Here is a 24,370-nt window from a genome sequence, read left to right as displayed (position 1 = left end):
GGTATTCCACAATGATCTGTTCTGGAATTTGAGCTCTTTGTGATTTTTATAAATGATTTGGATGAGGAGAGTGAAGGGTGTGTTAGTAAGTTTGCAGATGACGTGAAGATGGTGGTGCTGAAGATAGTGTTTAAGATAGTTGTAGGTTACAAAGGGACATTGATGGGATGCAGAGCCAGTCTTAGAAGTGGTAGATAGAGTTCAATACAGAGAAGTGTGAAGTGATTCACCTTGGAAGGTCAAATTTAAAGGCAGAGTACAAAGTTAATGACAAGATTCTTAACAGCATGAGGGAACAGAGGGATCTTGGGGTCTACATCAATAGATACCTCATAGTTCTTGCACAAGTTGTAGGGAGGGTATCAAGGAGTTGGCCTTCATTAGTTGGGCTATAGAGTTGTTGGTAGTTTTCAGTTGGATTGTACCAAATCAGTGAGCGGGAGCATGAGAAGAAGGAGAGATTTCATTTAGGTCCATGGCTGAAGTTTGGAAAAGGCAGCACTTTGTGAACAGGATTCATTAGAAGGGATGAATTAAAGTAAAGCAGGGGCAGGTGGAGCGGCCATTGTGTGCGTGGCTTTGGCTCATCAGGCTTCAGTGAGATCAGGCTTGGGCGAGCTAAGTATCTGGTCAACACACACAAAATGCTGGAGGAACTCAGCAGGCCAGGCAGCAACTGTGGAAAAGAATACAGTTGATGTTTTGGGTCAATGACCTTCAGCTCATATGGGAGACTGAGGAAGTGGTAGATCAGAGCTGCACGGAGGCAGTCATCCCTAGGTTGCAGGAGGTGGGTTACTGGGTGATTGTCAGGAGGAGGAAGGAAGGGAAATGGACAGCCAATGGAGAGTACTCCTGTGATCATTCCCCTCTATAATAAGTATACCACTTTGGATACTATTGAGAGGGACTTAGGTTGTCCCACAGCGACTGGGTCTCTGGCACTGAGTCTGGTGCTGTAGCTCAGAAGAGAGGTGAAGAGGACTGCAGTAATGATAAGGGATTACATAGTTAGCAGAATGGAGCAGGAACTCCAGGGTAATAAGCTCTGGATTGCTGCCTGTGCCACGTGCTAGTGAGGGTAAGAATAGGATAATCTGGCACATGAATGAGTGACTGAGGAGCCAGTTCAGGGGGGCAGGATTTCAGATTTCTGGATCATTAGGATCTTTTCAGGGGAAGGTATGGCCTGTACAAAAAGGATGTGGGACAAACCCGAGGGGGACCAATACCCTTATGGGCAGGTTTGCTAAACCTATTCGGGAAGGTTTAAACTAATTTAACAGGGAGATGGAAACAGGGAAATAGGGCTGAGGATGGGGTAGTTGGTTTACAACCAGAGGCAGTGTGCATTAAGACTGCTAGCAGTGAGAAGCTAAAGATAGAGCAAAATTGCAGTGCAATGGAAAATGGGGACAAAATTGAAAAGGGTGATGAATATGGGACCGAAGGTATTATATATGAATACACGCAGTATACGGAATAAGGTAGATAAACTTGCAGCACAGTTATAGATTGGAATCTGTGGTGTTGTAGGTATCACTGAATTGTGGCTGAAAGAAGATTACAACTGAGAGGTTAATGTCCAAGGATACACATTGTATTAAACAGACAGGCAGGTAGACAGAGTAGGTAGCATGGCTCTGCTGGTTTTAAACAAGAATGAAATCAAATCATTAGAAAGAAGAGACATAGGATCAGAAGGTGTAGAATCATTGTGGGTAGAGCTAAAGAACTGCAAGGGTAAAAAGACCCTGATGGGATTTATATACAGACCTCCAAACAGTAGTAAAGCTGTGGTCTATAAATTAAAACAAGAGGTAGCAAATGCATGTAGAAAGGGCAGTATTACAGAAGTCCTGGGGGATTTCAATATGCAGGTAGAATAGGAAAATTAGGTTGGTGATGGACCCCAAGAGGGGGAATTTCTAAAATACCTATGAGATGGATTTTTAAAGCAGCGTATGGTTGAGCCCACTAGGGGATTAGTTATTCTAGACTGGGTGTTGTGCAATGAACCAGAATTGATTAGGGAGCTTAAGGTAAAGAAATCCTTGAGGGTCAGTGATGATAGAATTCACCCTACAATTTGAGAAGGGGCTAAAATCTGATCTATTAGTAATACAATGGAGTAAATGGAATTGGAGGCATAAGAGAGCAGCTGGCCAAAAACTGACTGGAAGGGAACACTAGCAGGGATGATGGCAGAGCAGCAATGGCTGGAATTTCTGGGAGCAATTTGGAAGGCACAGGATAGATACATCCCAAAAAAGAAGTATTCTAAAGGCAGGATGACACAACTGTGCCTGATGAGAAGTCAAAGCCAACATAAAAGCCAAAGTGGACATATAATAGAGCAATAAGTAGTGGGAAGTTGCAAGATTGGGAAGCTTTTAAAAACTAACAGAAGACAACAAAAAAAGTCATAAAGAAGGAAAAGATGGAATATGAAGGTAATCTAGCCAATGATTTAAATAGAGGATACAAGAAGTATCTTCAGATATATAAAGTGTAAAAGCGAGGCAAGAGTAGATTTTGGACCACTGGAAAGTGATGCTGGAGAGGTAGTAATGGGAGACAAGGAAATGACAGACAAACTGAATAAGTATTTTGCATCAGCCTTCAATAAGGACACCAGCAGTTTGCTAGAAGCTTGAGAATGTCAGAGGACTGAAGTGAGTGAAGTTGCCATTACTAGGTAGAAGGTATTTGGGAAACTGAAAGGTCTGAAAGTAGATAAGTCACCTGGACCAGATTGTCCACATCCCACGGTTCTGAAAGAGGTGGCTGAAGAGGCATTGATAATGATCTTTCAAGGATCAGTGTATTCTTGCATGGTTCCAGAGGACTGGAAAATGCAAATGTCACTCCACTCCTCAAGAAGGGAGCCAGGCAGAAGTAAAGAAATTATAGGCCAGTTAGTCTGACCTCAGTGTCTGGGTAGATGTTGGAGTCGATTATTAAGGATGTGGTTTTGGGGTACTTTGAGGCACACGATAAAATAAGCTGTAGTCTGCATGGTTTCCTTAAGGGAAAATCTTGATTGACAAATCTGTTGGAATTCTTTGAAGAAGTAACAAGCAGGATGAACAAAGGAGAATCGATGGATAGTGTGTAGTTAGATTTTCAAAAGGCCTTTGACAAGGTACCATGCATGAGGCTACAGGAAAGATACTAGCATGGATAAAGTAGTGGCTGACTGGTAGGAGGCAAAGTGTAGGAATAAAGGGAGTCTTTTCTAGTTGGCTGCCCATGACTAGTGACATTTCACAGGTGTTGCTGTTGGGGCAGCTTCTTCTTATGTTGCATGTCAATGATTTGGATGAGTATTTGATGGCTTTGTGGCCAAGTTTGCAGAAAATATGAAAATAGGTGGAGGGGCAGGTAGTGTTGAGGAAGCAGTGAGTCTGCAGAAGGATTTAGACAGATCAGGAGAATGGGCAAAAATAGCGGCAGATGGAATATAATGTGCGGAAGTGTATGGTCATGCGCTTTGCAAATTGAGATAGGTGTATGGAAGGCATATGCAATGTTGGCATTCATTTTGATAGGACTAGAATATAAAAGCAAGGATGTGATGCTGAGGCTTTATAAGGCATTGGTCATGCCACTGTTGGAGTATCATGAGCAGTCTTGGGCCCCTATGGGTCTCCAATGACTTGGAGGCCAAGCCACAGCATATATTTAAGGCAGATGTTGATAGATTCTTGATTAGTCAGGGCATGAAGGGATGCGAGAAGAAAGCAGAAGATTGGAGCTGAGGGGGAAATGGATCCGCCATGATGAAATGGTGGAGTAGACTCAATGGAACAAATGGCTGAACTCTACTCCTATATATATTTTGGTCTAAGAGCTATGAGGTAATGTTGCAGCACTATAAAACTCTGGTTAGACCATATTTGGAATATTGTGTTCATTTCTGGTTGTCTCATTATAGAAAGGATGTGGAAACATTTAGAGAGGATGCAAAAGAGATTTAAGGTGATTGGAGGAACATATGGGGGGGAGATGTCAGAAGTAAGTTTTTATGAACACAAAGAATAGTGGAATGCTCTGCTAGTGGCTGATACAATAGGGACATTTAAGAAACACTTCATAGGCATGTGTATGATAGTAAAATTAAGGGCTATGCAGGAGGTAAGGGTTAGATCGAACTTAAGAGTTGGCTAAAAAGTTGGCAAAACATTGTGGGCCAAAGAGCCTTACTGTGTTGTATGTTAACAGCATTGTACAGCTTATTAACTTAGTTATTTTGGGTCATCCTTAACTGAGTAGGTGCAGTTGAGATACAAGTGCTAATATTACTTCACACAACTGAATCCCTGCTTGCTTTCCCTTTGCTGCCCTATATCCTGCTGTCTTGAGCTGCGTGGTTCAGTGCCTGCCCCTCTCAAGTGGTTGTCTTCACCTTGCTTTCTACCTTACTTACAAAGGTGAAAACTGGCACTGATGGGCTTGATACCGATGGCTGGGTTGGCAAGATCGCTAAAGTCGCCTCAACGTTTGATGCGCCAGTGTAATTAGTTGTTTGATTCCTGCTTCATCAAGTATTCCAATGGTGAGAGCCAAGGTTGCAATGACATGTTAAATTTATTATTTATAAATGTCAAGTCAAACTTCATCTACCTTTTAGAATCAGAAAACCATTTATTGTTCCAGCAAAAAAAATTGTCATTTCAGATGATGAGAATGGCATTGGTGTGAGCACGTGGTCTGACCTCTTTTTAGCTGGATGGCTTTCCCTATGGATTCTCATGGATTGATATTCAGGTTTGCTTCTGTAAGTATGTAAATACTGAAGAGAATTGTACAATGGCACCTTGGATTCTAGAGAAGTACAATTTGCTGTTGAAAGCCAAACCAGATCTTGGGTACTCAGTACGTAATTCTTCTTTAGGTGCCTTAAACCAAGGAGGCTGATAATGAATTTGAAGAGTGCTTGGTGACTAAATTGGTGAGCTGATTTATTATTGTTACATGTACTGAGGTAGAGTGAAATATGTATTGCATACCATTCTATGAATCAATTCATTACAGCAGTGCATTGGAGTAGTGCAAGGTAAAACAATAAGTGTGCGGAATAAAGTGTTACAGTACAGAGAAAGTGCAGTGCAGGTAGACAGTAAGGTACAAGATCACATTGAGGTACATTGTGAGGTCAACATCCATTTTTTCATACTAAGGGATTATTCAATAGTCTTCTAACAGGAGGGTAGAAGCTGCCCTTGTGTCTGCCGTTATGTCCTTTCAGACTTTAGTATCTTACTGCAAAAAGAACAGGTTCCGTCTGATTTACCCCCAGATTTTGGGAGTTCGATTGATACTGCTGATAACCTAAGTTTGGCTAGCCAGATAGATTAAAAGGACTACATTAGTGAAGGGGGTTCATGGGTCAACTTTATCCCTATCTTTCCCCCCACAACACACCAGTTCCATCCCCGATGTTTCTTTCTTTCCCAGTTCCAATGAAGGGTCTTCATCCCAAAAGATTTAACTCATTTTTCCATCCACAAATAACTGCTGAATAATTCCAGCATTTTCTATTTCAGATTTTCATCTTTGGTTGCTTCTTGATTTTCATAAACAATTTACAGTATGTATATTGATAGCCTTGTTAAAATTCCCTCCCTAAATATTAAGAATCTCTGCCTTTGATTTTTCAAAACAGAAGTAGCAAAAATCCAGTCACCTTGAATTGTCTGTCTGTATGATATTTGTACAAAATGGTAGGCATAATAAAAATGCTACATTAGATAGATGGTCCTCTGTCCACCGAGTCCACAATTAGCAAGTGACCATTTACACTAACACCAATTTATTTGCCCCACATTCCCCCATCAACTGCTCCCAGATTCTACCACCAGGGCCATTTCCTCAAAATTAACCTACAGCCCACAATTCTCAGCAGTGAACCTTCTCATGCTGTGGTAAAGTATCATTGACAAATTTCTATATTAAACTGTTTCCTTTGTTTGAATGTTCTGAGCCAGAAGGCATATACTTGAAATGTTTAGCAAAGAAGGCAAATAGTGATAAATTACTTTGCATAGTATGTCAATATACTTTGAACAGACAGACTGAAAGGATGCTTCCTTACTTCCAGTAATACCCCCCCCCCCCCACTTCACCATCCTTGCCTGCCCATTGCCTCCCTCTGGTGCTCCTCCCCCCTTTTCTTTCTTCCATGGGCTTTGTCTTCTATCAGATTCCCCCTTCTCCAGCCCTCTATCTCTTTCACCAATCAACCTCCCAGCTCTTTACTACATCCCTCCCCCTCCTGCTTCCACCTCTCTCCCCTCCTTCCTGTTTCTCTCTCTCCTCCCCCCGCCTTTTAAATTTATTCCTCATCTTTTTTTTCTCCAGTCCAGCTGAAGGGTCTTGGCCCAAAACATTTACTCTACTTTTTTTCCACAGATGCTGCCTGGCCTGCTGAGTTCCTCCAGCATTTTGTGTGTGTTGAAAGGATGCTTGCAGGTTCCCCTCAATTTTACTCACCACACTGAGGGGGATAAAAGATTCTTCATTGCTGCGGGACCTAATTCCTGTAATTGCTATCCAGCACAGAAGGAGTACCTTCGCTGGAAATACTGCAGTGGTTCAGGGCAGTGGGTCACCAACACTTTAACGAGGGAATTTATTTGTGTATTTATTCAGAAACAGCATGGAATAGGCCCTTCGAGCCACACCGCCCAACAATCCTGATTTACTCCTGGCCTAATCAGGGGACAATTTACAATCACCGATTAATCTACTAACTGGTACGGCTTTGGGCTGTGGGAGCAGACCGGAGCACCCGGAGGAAACCCATGTCGTCACAGGGGAGAATGTACAAACTCCCTACAGGCAGAGGCAGGAATTGAATCCGGGTCGCCTGTACCGTAAAACGCTGTGCTAACCACTACACTACAATACCACCTTCAGTGATAGCCAATAAATACTGGCCTTCCTGGTGACGTTTTGAGAATAACTAAAGATGCCATGCTGGTGCAAATCTTTCAGCTTGTGAACAAATTGATTCAAGCTAAATAATTAGGGCTAGAATTTGCTTCAGTAATACTATTTTGTTGCAGCACAGACCACCGCACATACGGCCTCAAAACCTCAAGGCAGCTCATAAAACTTTGTGCTAGAAGATGACCTGGCACATAAAATAGACATATCCTCAGATTAAAATATCGCGGTGAGAGTTTACCGTTTGTACCAATTTTTGAGGCAGTAGGAGATTTTTAAAATGACACTATCCAATTTTGGCTGCATTTTTAAAACTTTAAAATATCAAAAAGCCCAGGAAACCTGACACCAGCAAAAGTGACCAAGCAAAAGTAAGAATGTAGACAGCTATGCACAGTCTTTATTCCTTAGTAGATTTTTTTTATTATGAATAGTTTATTTTTGAAATTTAAAAAATGTCCCAACTACAATAGTATATTGTAAGTACAGGAATTAAACACAGTAAATCCAGATCCAGCCCTTTATTGATAACTGTAAAACTAAAGGTGTTTCATTCTAGTGTCAAGTTTATATACTGTAGTTGGACAGAAAGTGGATTATGACAAAATTACTGTGCAGGGGGTGGTCAACGTTGGCAATAACAGTTGGAGGTGATTTTATTTAACTTGTCATGGCTGGGATTAGGAGGATAATGATGATAATGTTGTGTACTACCTACCACCCAAAGGTTCTGCATGACCATGGTGTTGTAGGGGAAAGTAAAGAAAAGCTAATGACTCCTAAACAGGGATGTGGTTGGTGCTAATGTGGTAACAAGGAGCCACAGGCAAAGCCTCAAAGCGGAAGCATGGAATGCAGCTGCGATTACACCCAAGTTTCAGAAATTTTATTAATTGTTGTAATAGAAAATTGGATTTATTATTAACTGAATTTGATTTTTGGATGATCACTTTATTCTGTAATCGAGACCTAACTTGTTACTTAATTAAGCCTTTCTGTAACCATTATTCTGCTGTCAAAACCTAGTTTTACTGTTGATCAAGTTTCTGTGCAATCTGAGGATTTAATAGCTGTAAGAAGTTTGTGCTCAAGTAGATTATCTATTTTAATAAATCGCCTGTTATTTTGAACAACACACGGTCCTTCCGCATGATCCTCCACATGGCTTGAGAGAGCGGGCAGGACCTGACAACCTTAGCACATTTAATAAGAGGCTAAGCTTAAAAAAAAACTTGCATCTGTGTAGTGCTATGCACCCAGGGCATTCCAAAACATTTCACTGCCAATTAAGCACCCTTGACATGTTTTCAATTTCACGTTGCAAGGAAATGTGGCAGCCAGTTTGTGCCCAGAGAGGAACAAGAAACTGATCAGATAAGATGCATTCTATGTCTGAAAGCTGAAGGGAACTCGTCTGTTATATGCTGAAATAGACACAGAACTTTTATGTCCACACATGAAAGGACTGAGAAAGTCATTCACTCTAGGACAGAGAACACACCAAATACTTCAGTGGTTTTCAGTCTTTTATTGTAAATGTTCACACATTTTCCCTTCAGATTACTGTACAAAGCAGTTTTGAATGCAATTCTGGGGTGTTTACACCTAAGGGACCAGGCGAACAGGCAGTGCCATTACCCAGTTACCGAAAGTTTTCCCAAAGAAGTACTTCGCGGTGAGCAATCCTGCCTTTACCAAATCTAGCCATGATGGTCAAGAACACAATGCACAGCAAATGGAACTACTTCAAGTAGCTAGGCTACAAGTTCATGGTACCGTGTACAGAATCTCTTTGATGCAGTAAAAGAAAGCAATAGGAAAAAAAAAATCAGAAGACAACAGTGGAAAGGAAAGAGAAAACAATTCCAGTCAATGCAACATGCAAAGCATGCAGACAAAGGATAGAAAATTGGTTACAAACACCACTACCTACAAATGGTTTCTAACTTGAATGTGGTGTGTTTGTGTGGAAAACCAATCTGTGTTTTGCTTGCACTTGTCATGGCAGTGGGCAAGTCCAGAGCTGAGAAGTTTTGTTTCTACTGCCTGGTCTTTGCTTTCCATCATCTTCAGGCTCCAGAATTGAACTGGTTGCGACTGAGTCTGGTGGGATGCCAAGTCATTCCAAGAAAATGGAACTTGCACGACCCTATACTACATGAAAAGTAACAATGCTTCAAAACACTATCTTTCACTCATGGGAAAAATGAAAGCATGTGTGGGTAGATCTCAACTTTGTGAGACAGAATACAACAGGCAGGTCGGCAGCTAGTCCAACTTCTCCATTGAAGCCAATGGAAATAGAAATTAATGGAGAAATATAACGCAGTCTGCTGATTTGCTACCGACAATGTTAGACCAATCCAAATCCACCAGATATCTCCTGGATGCCCAACTCCCATTCTGTCCGCTCCAACCCTCTACCCCATCTTTACTTTCAGGAACTGAGATAGATGATGTACTCATTGCTTCAGAAGACTTTTCAGAGTTGAATTAATTAGCCTTCTATTCTTTCTTTTTGACACATTGTGGAGATTATCTTAAGCTTGCCTTTGAAATAATTTTGAATCTGCAAATGATACTGCCTTACCAATGTACAATGATACAATTTACAGCAGTTTCACCAGGATAAATGATCAGCTACAGGGTACAACTACAACATTAATAAAGGGCTCTCCCTCACTGAGTTATTCAATATAAAGAGTCGGATGTCACAAAGTCTTTGTATAAAGGGGCCATTTATGTCTAAAAGATTTATCTTTGTCATGCCTACAGTATATCCTCGAGGCCTAAGAAGGCCTTGAAGGTACTGTCTGTAGTGAATTATTTTGTATAAAGAATCTGGCTAGAGTGGAAAAACTCTGCAGAAAGGGTTAGTTGAGAATCTGTATAAAATGTCATCCGACGGCTTGTATAAAGAGTCACCTGGGAGAGAATAGCAGGTTTAAAGATATTATATTCACCCTTAACGACATCAGCATCTAAACTACGAGTGTTTGACCATGTGATATAAAGTGGGCATCTCTGGTGTATAGAAAGAGGTTTTAAGTAGTATTTACTGCATGAAATCTTTTTCCTATATTGAGTGAACGGTGGAATACATCTGTGGGATATAAAGCGGGGCCTCTTTTCCTGTACTATTTAGAAGTAAAACACTTGATCTAGTCAGGCCACAGTGGAGAAAACACATACCCACAGCCATCATCATTTAAATTCTTAGGTGCTATAATCTCTCAGGGTAATTGCCTGCTCCATGTCCAAGCTGGGTGAAAGTACCAATTGTTAACAGCTACACTTGTACCATTATTGAGACGAAGGAAAGGGGCTGTGAGCAGTTGGAATTAGGGTAAAGATTTACATCAAGGATCTTGCTCGTAAATATAATCTTGGAATACTTTTAGATACCTTCAGAATACTTGATCTGTTTCTATGGGACAAAGACACTTATTCTGATGGATATCTTTACGACCTTTGCAATGATGTGTCCAAGGGGATTGGGGAAGAGCAAGGGGCAAAGGCTTACCCAAAAATTACCTTAAACATGAGTGCAATGCAAGGCTATGGACAGGTTTGCACATTTTGCCCCCCGGATATTAAAGATGTACAAACTACCTTTACCAAAAAAAAGCTGTAAAACTTAAATGATTGCGCAAAGAAGACCAGTTGCATTGCCAAGTGAACAGAAACATTAACTCCATCACTGTCATGTGTACTGGAGTGCAACTAAATCAGAAACAACTGCAGTCAACGCAACTACAAATTATCACTTCAAAACCTAGAACAACTTCAACTAATTAAGGAAAAATGTTTAAAGCAAATCAATATTTTTTTTGCAATTCAGTTCTTTTTTTGTGTAATTTTACTCAAACCTTTTCGAGTCAGAAAGAAAGATATGCACATAAATACACTGGAGTTTTCCATGCAGACTTTCTCTGAAAAAAGAGGATTCATTATTTGGACATAAACAACAATCCAATCAACTCATCAGCATGAACAGCACTAGGCTAAACAAAACGATGAACGTAATTACCCCAGCAAGTAAATGAACTATGCGTTTGTAGGATGGGCTTTTGTTTTTCTCTGAAGAACATTGGGAAGAAGACATACAGCAGGAAATATAAGAGCACTTTTGAGTATCTATTTTACAACTACGCCTGTCATCCTAGGCATTTTGCATTCAAGACGTAGTGTGCACTTTCTCCTGGAACCTTTAATGTCACCAGTCTATTAGATCTCATTTTCACAGTAAGCGTACTTTGATGTTGCTGTGAGCACGGACCTAATAATTGTGCTGTTTGCTTCCCCCAACCATGACCCAGGTGAAATGTTTACACTGTATAATGCATTCGGCGTCTTGTGTTGCTAAGATTGCAGCGCTGGTTGTGGACGATCAGGCAGCTGAATGTTCTATGATAAGTAAAGGGGATGCTCGGGCAAAGACCCAAGCACTGAATTCCAGATGGTGACTGCTCTTCATTTCAATGTAGTTTTAAACCAAGTGTCACACAGGAAGGTCTTGAGAAACCAGGAGTCAATGGGAATCCAGGGGACCTACTAACAAGAGACAATCATCCTAGCTCCCGTATGTCCTGGAGGGCAGCGTTCCAGCCTGATGTCATTGCTGCCTTATTAATTATCTTCCTTTCATCGCAGAAGTTGGGAAGTTTGCTGATGGTGGCTCAAAGTTCCCTTCTATTTGCAGTTCCCCAGACAACAATCAGTTCTGTGCCTACTTTGAGCAAGTCTTCTGCAATAATCAGCCTTGAGCAGTTCTGAAATAATAGTCACATTGTACAAGTATTAGACTTTGACCATTTCCAACAAGATCAGCTCTAACAGCTTTACCTTGGGATGTAATGGCATTACGCTCATCTACTCTCCCACCATTAACAACCTGGGGGTCGCCATTAAAGAGAAACATTACATGAGCCAGCCACACAAAAACCAAGCCTATGAAAACAGATTACAGTGTCTTACCTTGTAACTCCCCAAGGCTGTTGCGCTATTCACAAATCACAACCCGGATGTTGTGGTCTAAATGAACATGGTATCAGAGACACTCAAGAGCCTCAACACCATCAGGATTAAGTGCCCCATCCTATCGGCAATCCACTTTCCAATTTAATCACTCACTCCCTCCACTACAGCTTCTCCATACTTGTGTGCATAACACACGCCGTGGCAACCTGCCAATGCTTCTTCAGCAGCACCTGCCATGCCTCTTGCCCGTGGACCATAAATACAGGGGAATATTGCCACAATGATGTGCGCCCAAGTCCCAGTGCCCAGTAAGATTATGAAATTAAAATCCTGGGCCTCTCAGATTTATTGCACTTTTAAAGAGTACATTCACCACAATTTGGCAATTCACCATCTGCTTCTTAAGCACAATTCACACTGGACAATAAATAGCAGACTTGCTGGCAATGCCCACCTCCTGAGATTAAATAAAATAAAAATATCAGACGTGATGCCACCTCCACTACTCTCCGCAACTCTCGTCCCACTTATTACATTCCAGGCAATTGGAATTAAGGATGGCTCTAGCTGTGAACTGAGTGAGTGGCAGGAGTTAGCTTCTGTTCCAACATTCCAGATCAATTATGGGGAAAATTAAACTAATCCATCAGACTCTGAATGCTACTTGTCTTTTTCCTAGTAAATGGCAAGGCAGAATTAACATCGCAACCCGGTGCACCAATTCATGAAGAGCTGAACAAGTATTCTGAAGGGTTTGAGCTCAGCTTTTGCCTTCCATGTGCTTGTCTTGGTTCTTCTCATTCGTGATTACGCAAGCAAGCTACATTAAAACAGCGTACAGGATTTGTAATTAAATTAAATCAGGTCTCTGCTATGGGCAAGTGGATCCCACTGCCAGCCTGCGATGTAAATGCCATCCAGTTTGTTCTTTGAGACTATTTGTTTTGGGCGGATTTACTTTCAGGAGGAAGGACTGAACACAGTAATTGCTATGGAGACACAGCAGGGCAATACTCACAAACCGCAGTTCCCATTGCTGATCTTTTCTTCCTTAGTTGACACTCCAATTAAACAATCCTTCATCCAATTCAATTCAGATAACCCAACAGGACCTAAGCACTACCCAACCCAACCCACCCCTCCCCTAGCATTAGTTTCATAAAAACCCTTCAGTAAGGCAAGAAAGCTCAGGAGCGACTGATGAAGACACAGGACTGTCCTCTACAAAATGTCATGTTTTTATTTAATTGTGGGACATGTGCTGCCCTCTTCAATGGGACCATCTCCAGTGTTCCTTTTAAGAGTGGAATATTGTTGGCAAGTATTGCATTGTGTTCGAAGAGATTCAAGTGATGTGTCTCTTTGGGGGTAGCACAAAGTCCCCTTTGCTTTAGAACCCCTTTATATAGCAGTAGGCTTCCAAACAAGAGAACAGAATGTATAGTAACCACAATCCACCAAATATGGCGGCGGTGACGATGCGGGGTCCCCGCGGACCCCCAAGCTCTCCCCCGATGTGCGGCCGCCTCCTGTACAGCAGGATGCTCACGCTGACGAAAGCAAAGATGGTGAAGAGAGTGACAGAAAAGGCCAGGGTGCCTGCTTCCACTCGGAACTCCTTGCCCTGGGATGCCCAGTAGATGGCAGCAACAGACCACGCCAATCCAATGCCCAGGAAAACATTGACTGCATTGCTTCCAGTGACGTTCCCGATGGAGGCATCTGCATAGTAGTCCTGTGAGGCTGCCACTTTGCTTGCAAAGGTATCTGTGGGATAACACAAGGTGCAGCAGATCAAAACAGGAGTAGGTAAACAACTTTTACATTCATTGGCTGAAGTCAGGCCAAAAATAATGATGGGGAAAATGAGTGACTTACATTTTCACATTGAATATATGAAGTTGTGGTGTTATATCTAATCCCTCAAACTTGGGCCTCTTCTGAAGCTGCTCCCCAGTTCCCACTCTGTGTTTCCTCTCTATCAACACTCTCTTCTGCAATTGAACTATTTAGTCAAATTGACTCCCCATGTTTTACCATCAAAGATATTTTAACACAATTCTCTGTACTACATCAACTCTTTCCACCAATTTGTCTGTAGCTCTCCAGAAATCTGCAACTGAGGTTCATCTATTCTTCAGTGGAAAAACCCAGAATATGCCCAATCTTGTTCCATGATTGTAACCACACAGAAAGAAGGTATTCAGCCCAAAGGGCTGAATGCTGGCTCCTGACCCTATTCCAGCGAGCCCACCTTTTTATTCACACATCTGCCCTCCTCCTTCACAGTCCTGAAGAATAGTCTAGGCCCGAAACGTTGACTGTTTGCTCTTCTCCATGGTGTTGCCTGGCCTGCTGAGTTCCTCCAGCATTTTGTGTGTGTTTCTTTGTATTTCCAGCCTCTGCAGACTTCCCTGTGTCTCTAGCTTGTTAAGATTCTGATCAACACCATGCGTTTCAGGTGCTTCCCTGCCGTCACACCGTTTTTCCAGAGTTTACATTAGGATAATTAATGTGTAGTTGACTACTTGCCATCTTCATATCTCTCTGGTTTATTTGATAAGCTGTTACTTGCTTTCACTTGATTTGACAACTTACAATATACAGCCCAACTCTCCAGATACAGTACATAAACATTGTAGAGCACAGGACCGTCAGCCTGCAATGTTGTATATAATCCTACTCCATGATCAATATAAACCTTCCCTCCCATACAGCCCATAACCCAGGCACCTGCCACTCTGTGCAAAAAAAACCTACATTTTTCTCCACTTACCTTAAGCAGATGTTCTGTGGTTTGGGGCACTACTATCCTGGGAAAAAGGTGCTGGCTGCCCACTCTATTCCTCTCATAATCTTATTCACCTCTAGTAAGTCTCCACTCATCCTCTTGGAGTACCCTGTTGCTCCAATGGAAAAGCTCTAGTTTGCTGTAGACAGGTTCTTTGATCATTTTAGTAAATCTCCTCCACACCTTCCCTAAGACTCCCGTATCCTTCAGATATTGAGGCAACCAGGACTGAATACAATACTTTATAGAGTCATAGAAAACTAAAGCACAGAAACCGGCCCTTTGGCCCATCTAGTCTGTGCCAAACTATTTTTCTGTCTAGTCCCATCAATCTGCACTCGGACTTCAGCACTCCACATCCCTCCCATCTACAGTAGGTACTGATCCAAATTTCTCCTCAGTGTTGAAATTGAACCCAAATCCACCACTTACACCGGCAGCTCATTCCACACTCTCACCACCCTCTGAGTGAAGAAGTTTCCCCTCATGTTCCCTCTAAACATTTCACCTTTCGCACTTAACCCTGACCTCTAGTTCAAGTCTCACCCAACCTCAGTGGAAAAAGCTGCTTGCATTTATCCTATCCATACCCCTCATAATTTTGTATACCTCTATCAAATCTCCCACCATTCTTCTATGCTTCAGGGAATAAAATCCCAACCTATTCAACCTTTCCCTATAGCTCCGGTCCTCAATTGCTGGCAATGTCCTCGTAAACATTCTCTTTAAGTATGTGCTATTCTTATTCTACTTTAGTACTCTCAAGCACGTCAATTAAGTCTCGTCCGAAACTCTGTGCTGGACACAGAGGGAGTGTAAATGTTGAAAGGCAGGGAAAGGTGGGGTATTATTGATGGGCGTGTGGAAATGAGCGATTTCCACAGATGACGTCACAAAGTTAAAGAATGTGAAAGACGATGAGCCAGTGGTGGCAGGTAAGGACAGTGCCCGTGTGATGAAAAGAGTAACAATAGACAAGGATGAATCCAAGGTTGAAAGTACGGATCTGGGCGTTATTACAGGCTGTTATTGCTTCTGGCTATTTCAAACAGCCAGCAGTGCAGCCGCATGAAGAAAGTGATTTTGACAGCAAAGAAAATGCAATGCTGGAAAGTGAGATGTAGCTAATTACTGAACGGCACTGCAAGTTATAAGGGCCTGCATCACAATCGCAGCCAAATCACGGCTATAACGGCGTATGTTCAGAAACTGGCTCTTCAACTTACTGAGTCCTTGCCAACGACCATTAATACAATGTTAATCCCATTTTTTGCTCTCAAACGCATCTCTCCCATTTCCTGCACATCTGCCCTCACCCCATCCGCCCACCACCCCACTCGGGATAGGGTTCCCCTTGTCCTCACCGACCACCCCACCAGCCTCCGGGTCCAACGTATAATTCTCCCTAACTTCCGCCACCTCCAACAGGATCCCGCTACGAAGCACATCTTTCCCTCCCCCCCCCCCCCCCACTGTTTTCCGCAGGGATCACTCCCTACGTGACTCCATTGTCCATTCGTCCTCCCCATCCCTTCCTACCGATTTCCCTCCTGGCACTTATCCTTGTAAGCGGAACAAGTGCTACACCTGCTCTTACACTTCTTCCCTCACCACCATTCAGGGCCCCAGATAGTCCTTCCAGGTGAGGCAACACTTCACCTGTGAGTCGGCTGGTGTGGTAAACTGCGTCTGGTGCTCCCGGTGTGGCCTTTTATATATTGGTGAGACCCGATGCAGACTGGGAGACCGTTTCGCTGAACAACTATGCTCTGTCCGCCAGAGAAAGCAGGATCTCCCAATGGCCACATTTTAATTCCACATCCCATTCCCATTCTGATATGTCTATCCATGGCCTCCTCTACTGTCAAGATGAAGCCACACTCAGGTTGGAGGAGCAACACCTTATATACCGGCTAGATAGCCTCCAACCTGATGGCATGAACATTGACTTCTCTAACTTCTGTTAATGCCCCTCCTCCCCTTCTTACCCCATCCCTGATATATTTAGTTTTTTTTTTCTCTCTCTGCCCATCACTCTGCCTGTTCTCCATCTCCCTCTGGTGCTCCCCTCCCCCTTTCTTTCTCCCTAGGCCTCCCGTCCCATGATCCTTTCCCTTCTCCAGCTCTGTATCCCTTTTGCCAATCACCTTTCCAGCTCTTAGCTTCATCCCACCCCCTCCGGTCTTCTCCTATCATTTCGCATTTCCCCCTCCCCCCACTACTTTCAAATCTCTTACTATCTTTCCTTTCAGTTAGTCCTGACGAAGGGTCTCGGCCCGAAACGTCAACAGCGCTTCATCCTATAGATGCTGCCTGGCCTGCTGTGTTCCACCAGCATTTTGTCTGTGTTGCTTTAATTTCCAACATCTGCAGATTTCCTTGTGTTGCTTTTAAAAAGTCCCCATGTTTTCAATCCTGCAGATTCGACCACTCGCTTACACACTTGGTGAAATTTTCAGCAGTCAATCAACCCACCCAGCCTGATAACTTTGGCATGCTGGAGCAAACCAGTACATTCAGGAGAAACAAGCAAGCTCCACTCAGAGGTCAGGGTCAAATCCTGAATCAATAGAGCTGTGAGACCGTGTGGCTCTGCTACTCTGCCGCTCGTAAACCCTGGAGACAGAATTATTTCATTCACCTCCATGAGGCTGGTCAACCTGGCTGTTGCAGCCCTTCTGTGAGATCAGTTTGTGTCTCCAGTCACAGCGGAGGTTCAGGTGGTGGAGTCTGAGGTCTCAACTACATTTGGCTTTCAGTAGTTAAATACTTCTGACATAATTGGAGCTATTTAAATGTAGTTTCAATAGGTTCAAAGAATTTTAAAAACTTATAAAAATGATAATTTATTTAAAAATTCCCTACACTGCTAGGAATTAATTAAGAATACAAAGGCAGACACTTTCTGCTAAGGTTGGGTGAAACTAAAACTAAAGGTCATAGGTTAGAGGTGAAAGGGGAACCTGAGGGTGAATTTCTTCACTCAGAGGGTCATGTGAATGTGGAACGAACTGCCAAAGTAAGTAGTGGATGCAGGTTCGATTTCAAAATTTAAGAAAAGATTGGATAAGTACATGGATAGGAGGGTATGGAGGGCTATGGTCCAGGTTTGGGTCGATGGGGCTAGGCAGTAACACCTCAGCATGGACTAGATGGGCCGAAGGGCCTTCTTCTGTGCTGTAGTTCTCTATCACTCTGTGACAATAAGAAATAAAGAAACGTGGGCTGCATCACTTAACACAAAGTCAAAACAATTAGACGGATGATTTAGGGAATATAAGGAGTGCCAGCAGTTTCAGTGAGTGTTACTGCCTAATTATTGAAATTCAGTATTACATCAATCTCCCTGTGGATCTGGGGAGGCTACTCTGGATTCTTATTAATGGACGAATTGGAAAACTGATGATTCAGATTTAACTTTGGTGAATAATTTAGTTAATGGTGACGATGTTGCAAAGTGCCGGAAGCGGCAGATGGAATTTCTGGGGTACGTACTGAGGAAAGAGTTGGGAAAAAGTGATGGAAGAAAAGGTCGTGATCGACATTCATGAGTTACATCAACGGGGGGTGACAGGCAAAATTTTTGAAGAGCTTATTAGAACATCTCAGATTAAAGACAGATGGCAGATCACGATCGCCCACGTCATGCAACATGGCACATAATGATATCCAGGATGAATGGTGGTTAGCTCTCGCTTGCTATTGCAAACAGATTGGAACAGCTAAATAATAACTTTTATAAGGTCCCCAACTGCTGCATGATTCTGCATTCTGAAAATTTATCATACTTCTGCAATGTATCAGCAGAGTTTTACTTTTTCAGTGTTAATATCTCAGCCTTTTTAAATCTCTCAAACTTCTCTCACAAGATGGAAACTATTACAGACTGTAAGGAAAAGCAGGAGAAGGCAACTCAAGCTCCTCTGTTCAGAACTGGTTGACCTTCATGGGTGGTTCACACCTCTGTTAAAATGTCTTGAACTATCACTGCTGTATAATAGAACACTGTCATATGCACTCCCTTCCCCGTACAAAGGATTTCACAACTGAAGCTTAGCTATTTATCTTTTCACAGATACTTCCTGGCCTGCTGAGTGTTTCCAGCCTGTCTGTCTTCCTTCTGATTTTAGCCTGAGGAACAGACATGAGCTATGTGGAATGGAGAGAGTAATAAGGTGCATTATTGAGGTGTTTGATCAAAATGGCCCGTGGGATCTTGCTGAGTGCAAAATGAGTGTTCCGTTGTCCATAGAACCAACACTGAAGGACATAATTTAGTTTGAAAGCAGGTTGAAACATACCTGTGATTTGGAGGAATGATATACTGTACTGTGTTAAAGTCTCAGGCACATACAGTATATATACCTAAGAAGCCTAAGTCTTTTGTATAGTACTGTAGTAATTGTATGTATTGCACTGTACTGCCGCAAAAAAACACAGATTGCATGACGTATGTGAGTGATGATAAACCTGATTGTGCTATGGGTTTCTATTGTGAACTGAGAGTGGGAAGGGGTCAGGGAGAGGGGAATTATGATTGGAATAAGGGGAAGGAAGAGGGGAGGGAGGGAGAAGCAGCTGAGAGACATTCTGTGATGACCAATAAACCAATTGTTTGGAATCAAATGGCGTTGCCTGGTGTCTCAGGGCTGGGTGTGTCTGCACCCACACCACCCTCTGCCCTGGCAGTCCTCTGCCACCCGTCCCACACTCCTCTCGCGACACTCCACCTCTCCATTTCCATCATCCTTGGCTCCCACCCAATTTACAAACTTGCTCTCTTCTCCACATTGACAAATACAGTGCTGTGCAAAAATCTTAGGCACCCTAGCTATATATATGTTCCGAACACTTTTGCACAAATGCTGACATTTCACATCAACTGAAGTTCGCTATTAAAATAATCATGGAGTGCTTTCTAAAGGGAAATGTGAAAAGTGAACAGCAAATAAATCAAATAGAATTACAGTTACGTCTGCTGTTTACTTACCAGGTACTGAGGTGCCAAGAGCTACAAATACCACAGCAGTGACTGAATCTTTCAGGCCGATGGTGCAACCGAAGTGAGAGGCCAAATCTCCAATGATGGCTGTCAGGATGCCAATGATGAGAATGGACGTTACGAAGCAGGCCCATCCATTCCAATATTCAGTGGGCGGTACGCAGGCAAACAGAACCTTCCAGAAGACGGTCAGGAAGTGCATCACGTAGTCAAAGCATGAAGGCAGCCTCTCCTCCCCTGTATCTTCATCTTCTTCATCACCTGGCAGAGATATCAGAGCTTGGTTGGGGTGGAAGGCCATTTAAGTCAACGGGGAATCAGACACCAAACAAGCAAGTGGACCTCATGGGAATACCTCCTATGCAATCTCATGGCTGGGGAATGGAGGGGTACACCCTTGGTAGTGTGGGGCCAATGAAGCCGGACCAGTATCTTTGCTCTAATGGCTGACACAAGGACAACAGATGTTTTGGTCTAATATCCTTCATCTGGACTGTAAGTCAGAAGGGAGATAGCTGACATAAAATGAGGGGGTTGGCTGGGGCAGGAGCTGGCAAACAATAGGAGGGTGAAAGTGATGTGCTCCCCACCCAACTGCCCTTATTTGGCTCCATGGTCCACCTTCTTTCCTTCTCAGATTACATCTTCTGCAGCCCTTTGTTGCCTCCACTTCCTGACTCCATCTGCCAACCACCCCACCTAACATGGATCCACCCTTTGCTTGCCAGCTCTTACCCTACTTACATTTTATACTGAATTTCTCCCCTCTGCTCTTTCAGTCCCGATGAAGGGTTTCGATCCACAATATTGATTATCTATTTCCCAGTGCAGATTCTGCCTGACCTGCTAAGTGTGGTTTTCTTGCTCTTTCTATGACATGATCTACACCCAGATGGAAGACAGCAAGGGGCAAGGCTTACCAAAGGGGAGATGGTTATAGCTACTTCCACACATTGACTGTGGAACTGTAAGTGGAGAACCAAGTGCATCTGCATAAGCACTGGTGAGCACAATAACTAACTCTATCCTCCCCACACACCCGTCCCACCTCCTTACCCCACCCCCAAACAAATTGTAATAACAACCTCACGTTCCACTGACTGAAGGGCAGCAAATTCTGACTACTATCTGCAAAGGCCACACTGAATGGAGGCCTAATTAAGGCAACTTTCCTCTACAATTCAACAACTTGCTGTCCCTTACCTTCTCCCACCTATGAGGCACTGGAGGTCAGACAGTGCCTATGGATAACCACCTTCAGAAGAGAAGGAGAGACAAAGGCATAAAGACAAAGCAAGTACTTAATTCTTTTTTAAAAATGCCATTGGAATGTATGGGTTTCAAGCTTTTCACCTTGCCATCCATCCTGTCAGCTTTAATTTTTCTGAAGCTCTCAGTACAGACCCAAAGCTGTTGCTAAGGTGTTGGAACATCTGTTATAAAGTCATTGCTTTATTTAAATTGCTGTTGCATCCGCTTCAAATATTCCAAGTATTTATAAAGTCTCATAGAGAATAATAGGCTTGCCAATAAATGAGTAAAGTAAACAATGGAGAAAGGTGTCAAATGATCGAAGAGCTACTTCAGTCAGCCCCACAGAAAATTGTCAAACAAGCAGCAGAATTGCAGAGTCTGCCTCACATCCAGAGTGTAGATTCAAGCCTCACTCCACAGGTTTGAGCAAGTAATCCTGGCTGACGCTCCACCTTCATCCTGAAGCATTGCTGGACTGTTGGAGATGCTGTCAATCAGCTGAAAACGTAAACTCCTACAGGTCCTTACCACCTCTTCAAACAATGCCCCTTGAACCAGAAGAGATAACTTCACTCATTTTCACTTGCCCCATTACTAAACTGTTTCCACAACCTACGGACTCACTTTAAAGAGTTCTTCATCATGTTCTTGATATTTATTGCTCATCTATTTATTTATTTATTATTATTTTTCTTCCTTTCTCAAGCTTAACTGTCATTCAGCCAAACATGACGCCCATGCATACAGCCAAATGAAACAGCATTACTCCAGAGACAAGACACAAAACACAGTACTGACAATCATACACAGCATAAGGCACATATAAGGTAGCAAACACATATAAAATATCAGAATCAGAATCAGGTTTACTATCACTGGCATGTGTCGTGAAATTTGTTAACCCAGCCGCAGCAGTTCCATGCAATGCATAATATAGAAGAAGAAAAACAAAATAAAAATAATAATAATAATAAATAAGTAAATCAATTACAGTATATGTATATTGAATAGATTAAAAATCATGCAAGAAATAGAAATAATATATATTAAAAAGTGAGGTAGTGTTCAAGGGTTCAATGTCCATTTAGGAATTGGATGGCAGAGGGGAAGAAGCTGTTCCTGAATCGCTGAGTGTCTGCCTTCAGGCTTCTGTACCTCCCTCCTGATGGTCACAGTGAGAAAAGGGCATGGCCTGGGTGCTGGAGCAAAATACAGTCACACAAAAAATATATAGGCCAAGACCTTGAGTCCATGAATGTTGCGGCAGTCTGCAGTCGAATGCTTTAGCGAACACTGGGGTGCAGCACCAACTCCAGCTTGGAGACCACACCGCACCCCCCCCCCCCACCACCACCACCACTCTGGTGGAGTGCACCTCCCTCCTAGGCAGCTGCAAACAGGGGACACCGTGCTTGAGACCCAGTCCTTGCTATGACATCCGCCAATAAATCAATGTTGTCTTTTGCAAACGGTTTGTGCAGTCCTTCATTGCTTCTATTAATGAAAATGAATCTGAGTTGTGTAAAGTGACAGATATGTACTTTGATGATAAATTTACTTTGAACTTTGCATTATCAGTTGTCAACTTTATTACATTTGTATGCAAAGGTGTTTAATTGTAAAGTACAGTCATAAATGCCATATAAGTGGAAGCTCATATGAAGAAGGGTCATTGATAATCTTGGCTGGCTTTTACAATAGCTTCAAAAATAGCATGAAACACTAATCTCCCTCCTGCCACATATCCCTGCAACCAACAGAAATGCTACACCTGCCCATTCACTTCCCCCCCTTACCTCCATTCTGGACCCCAAACAGTTCTTCCAGGTGAGGCAACACTTCACCTGTGAATCTGTTGAGGTCACCTATTGCATCCGGTGGTCTTGATGCCATCTCCTCTACATTGCTGAGACCAACGTAAATTGGGTGACTGCTTTGTAGAGCGCCTCTGTTCCATCTGCAAAAAGCAGAACTTTCCTGTGGCCAACAATTTTAATTCCTATCCCCTTTCCCATTCCAACATGTCATAATTTTGTCACAATGAGGCCACTCTCAGGGTGGAGGAGTAACACCTCATACTCTGTCTAGGTAGCCTCCAACCTGATGGCATAAACGTCAATTTCTCTGTACAGTAATTCTTTTCCAGCCCCCTTCCCTCTTCTATTCCCCACGGGCCCCTTATCTCTTCTCCTCACCTGCCTATCACCCGCCCCTGGGCCTCTCCTTCTTCCCTTTCTCTAATGGTCCACTCTCCTCTTGTATCAGATTCCTTTCTCTCCAACACTCTAGCTTTCTAACCCGCCTGGCTTCACCCTATCACCTTTTAGCTAGTCCTCTTCCCCCCGCCTTGTTCTGGTATCTTCCTTCTTCCTTTCTAGTCCCGAAGAAGGCTCTCAACCTGAAATGTTGACTGTTTATTCATCTCCACGGATGCTGCCTGACCTGCGGAGTTCCTCCAGCGTTTTGTGTGTTTCTCTGAAACACAGACTTCTATATCAATGATTAATTCAGAACAAGACAATGGGCAACCACTGAGCAAGAGACTTGCGTGGCAGGCTACTGTATTATTCTGGATGATATCTTTTATTCAGTTGCTATTATATGGAGCAGAATTGCACATGAAAGCGTTGTTTTCTAAGAAGCTTCCCATGTCCCCAGTGTTGCTAGTTAGCACTTCCCGTATCTGTAAACTCACAGCGAAGGGAAGCCAAGCAGATGCGAGATAAGGGAAGTGCATTGTTGGCCAGTGAGGACTCACAATTTGTAAAGTCACCAGAATGCTTTCATGAGTCCGGATTACTCAAGAATGGATGGGACAGGTTCCATAGATAAACAGATCTGGAACCTGTCCACAGGGCTAGGAGAACTCAGGAGCACTGTTTCATTATTTCTTTTTTTTTGCAATGTTTATCTTTTGTAATTTATAGATTTTTATGTTTTTGCTGCCGCTGCAAAACAACAAAGTTCGTGTCATACGCCAGTAATAATAATCTGATGCTGACTGAGGGCTACAGTGAACTTGCAGAGAAGAGCAGTTGAATCCTGGCTGGTGGGTGAAGTCCACTCCTGCTCCTCCCTTGTTGAGTTCATATTTTCCTGTGTTACTAATTAAATAACCTCCCCTGTGCTACTAATTTAATGACCTGTTGTTGGCAGAAATCCTTATCAGCTCTGCAGCTCTTGATATTTATCCTGGGGTCCAAGAAAGCAGATCTTAGAGCCATGGGTTCTGGTACTCAGCAGGAAATAATTATCAGCAAAGATCGAGGAGTTCACTAGACCTGCTGCCTTACAGCTCAAGCTACCTGCAGTGCTACCTGTTTGGAGTTCTCCCTGTGACGATGTGTGTTTCCTCCAGGTGCTCCTACTTCACTTGCATCATGAAGTTGAAC

The 24,370-nt window shown here is 42.9% G+C and overlaps 1 protein-coding gene across 6 annotated transcripts in view; it reads right to left on the bottom strand.

Moving 5' to 3' along the window:
* Positions 1 to 8,464: 8,464 nt before the first annotated feature.
* Positions 8,465 to 24,370, bottom strand: part of slc8a3 (solute carrier family 8 member 3) — a 482,997-nt gene continuing 467,091 nt past the window's right edge. For all 6 annotated transcript variants that reach the window (XM_073040235.1, XM_073040234.1, XM_073040238.1 and 3 more), the window contains 2 exons: positions 19,713 to 19,985; positions 8,465 to 13,698 (listed from right to left, as the gene is read on the bottom strand). In XM_073040235.1, the coding sequence (XP_072896336.1) occupies positions 13,322 to 13,698; positions 19,713 to 19,985 (650 nt within the window). In that variant the 3' untranslated portion in view covers positions 8,465 to 13,321. The remainder of the gene's footprint in view (positions 13,699 to 19,712; positions 19,986 to 24,370) is intronic.

The sequence above is a fragment of the Hemitrygon akajei genome, chromosome 3 (genome assembly GCF_048418815.1).
Source record: "Hemitrygon akajei chromosome 3, sHemAka1.3, whole genome shotgun sequence".
NCBI lineage: Eukaryota > Metazoa > Chordata > Chondrichthyes > Myliobatiformes > Dasyatidae > Hemitrygon > Hemitrygon akajei.
This window is presented reverse-complemented; position numbering and strand designations above follow the sequence as displayed.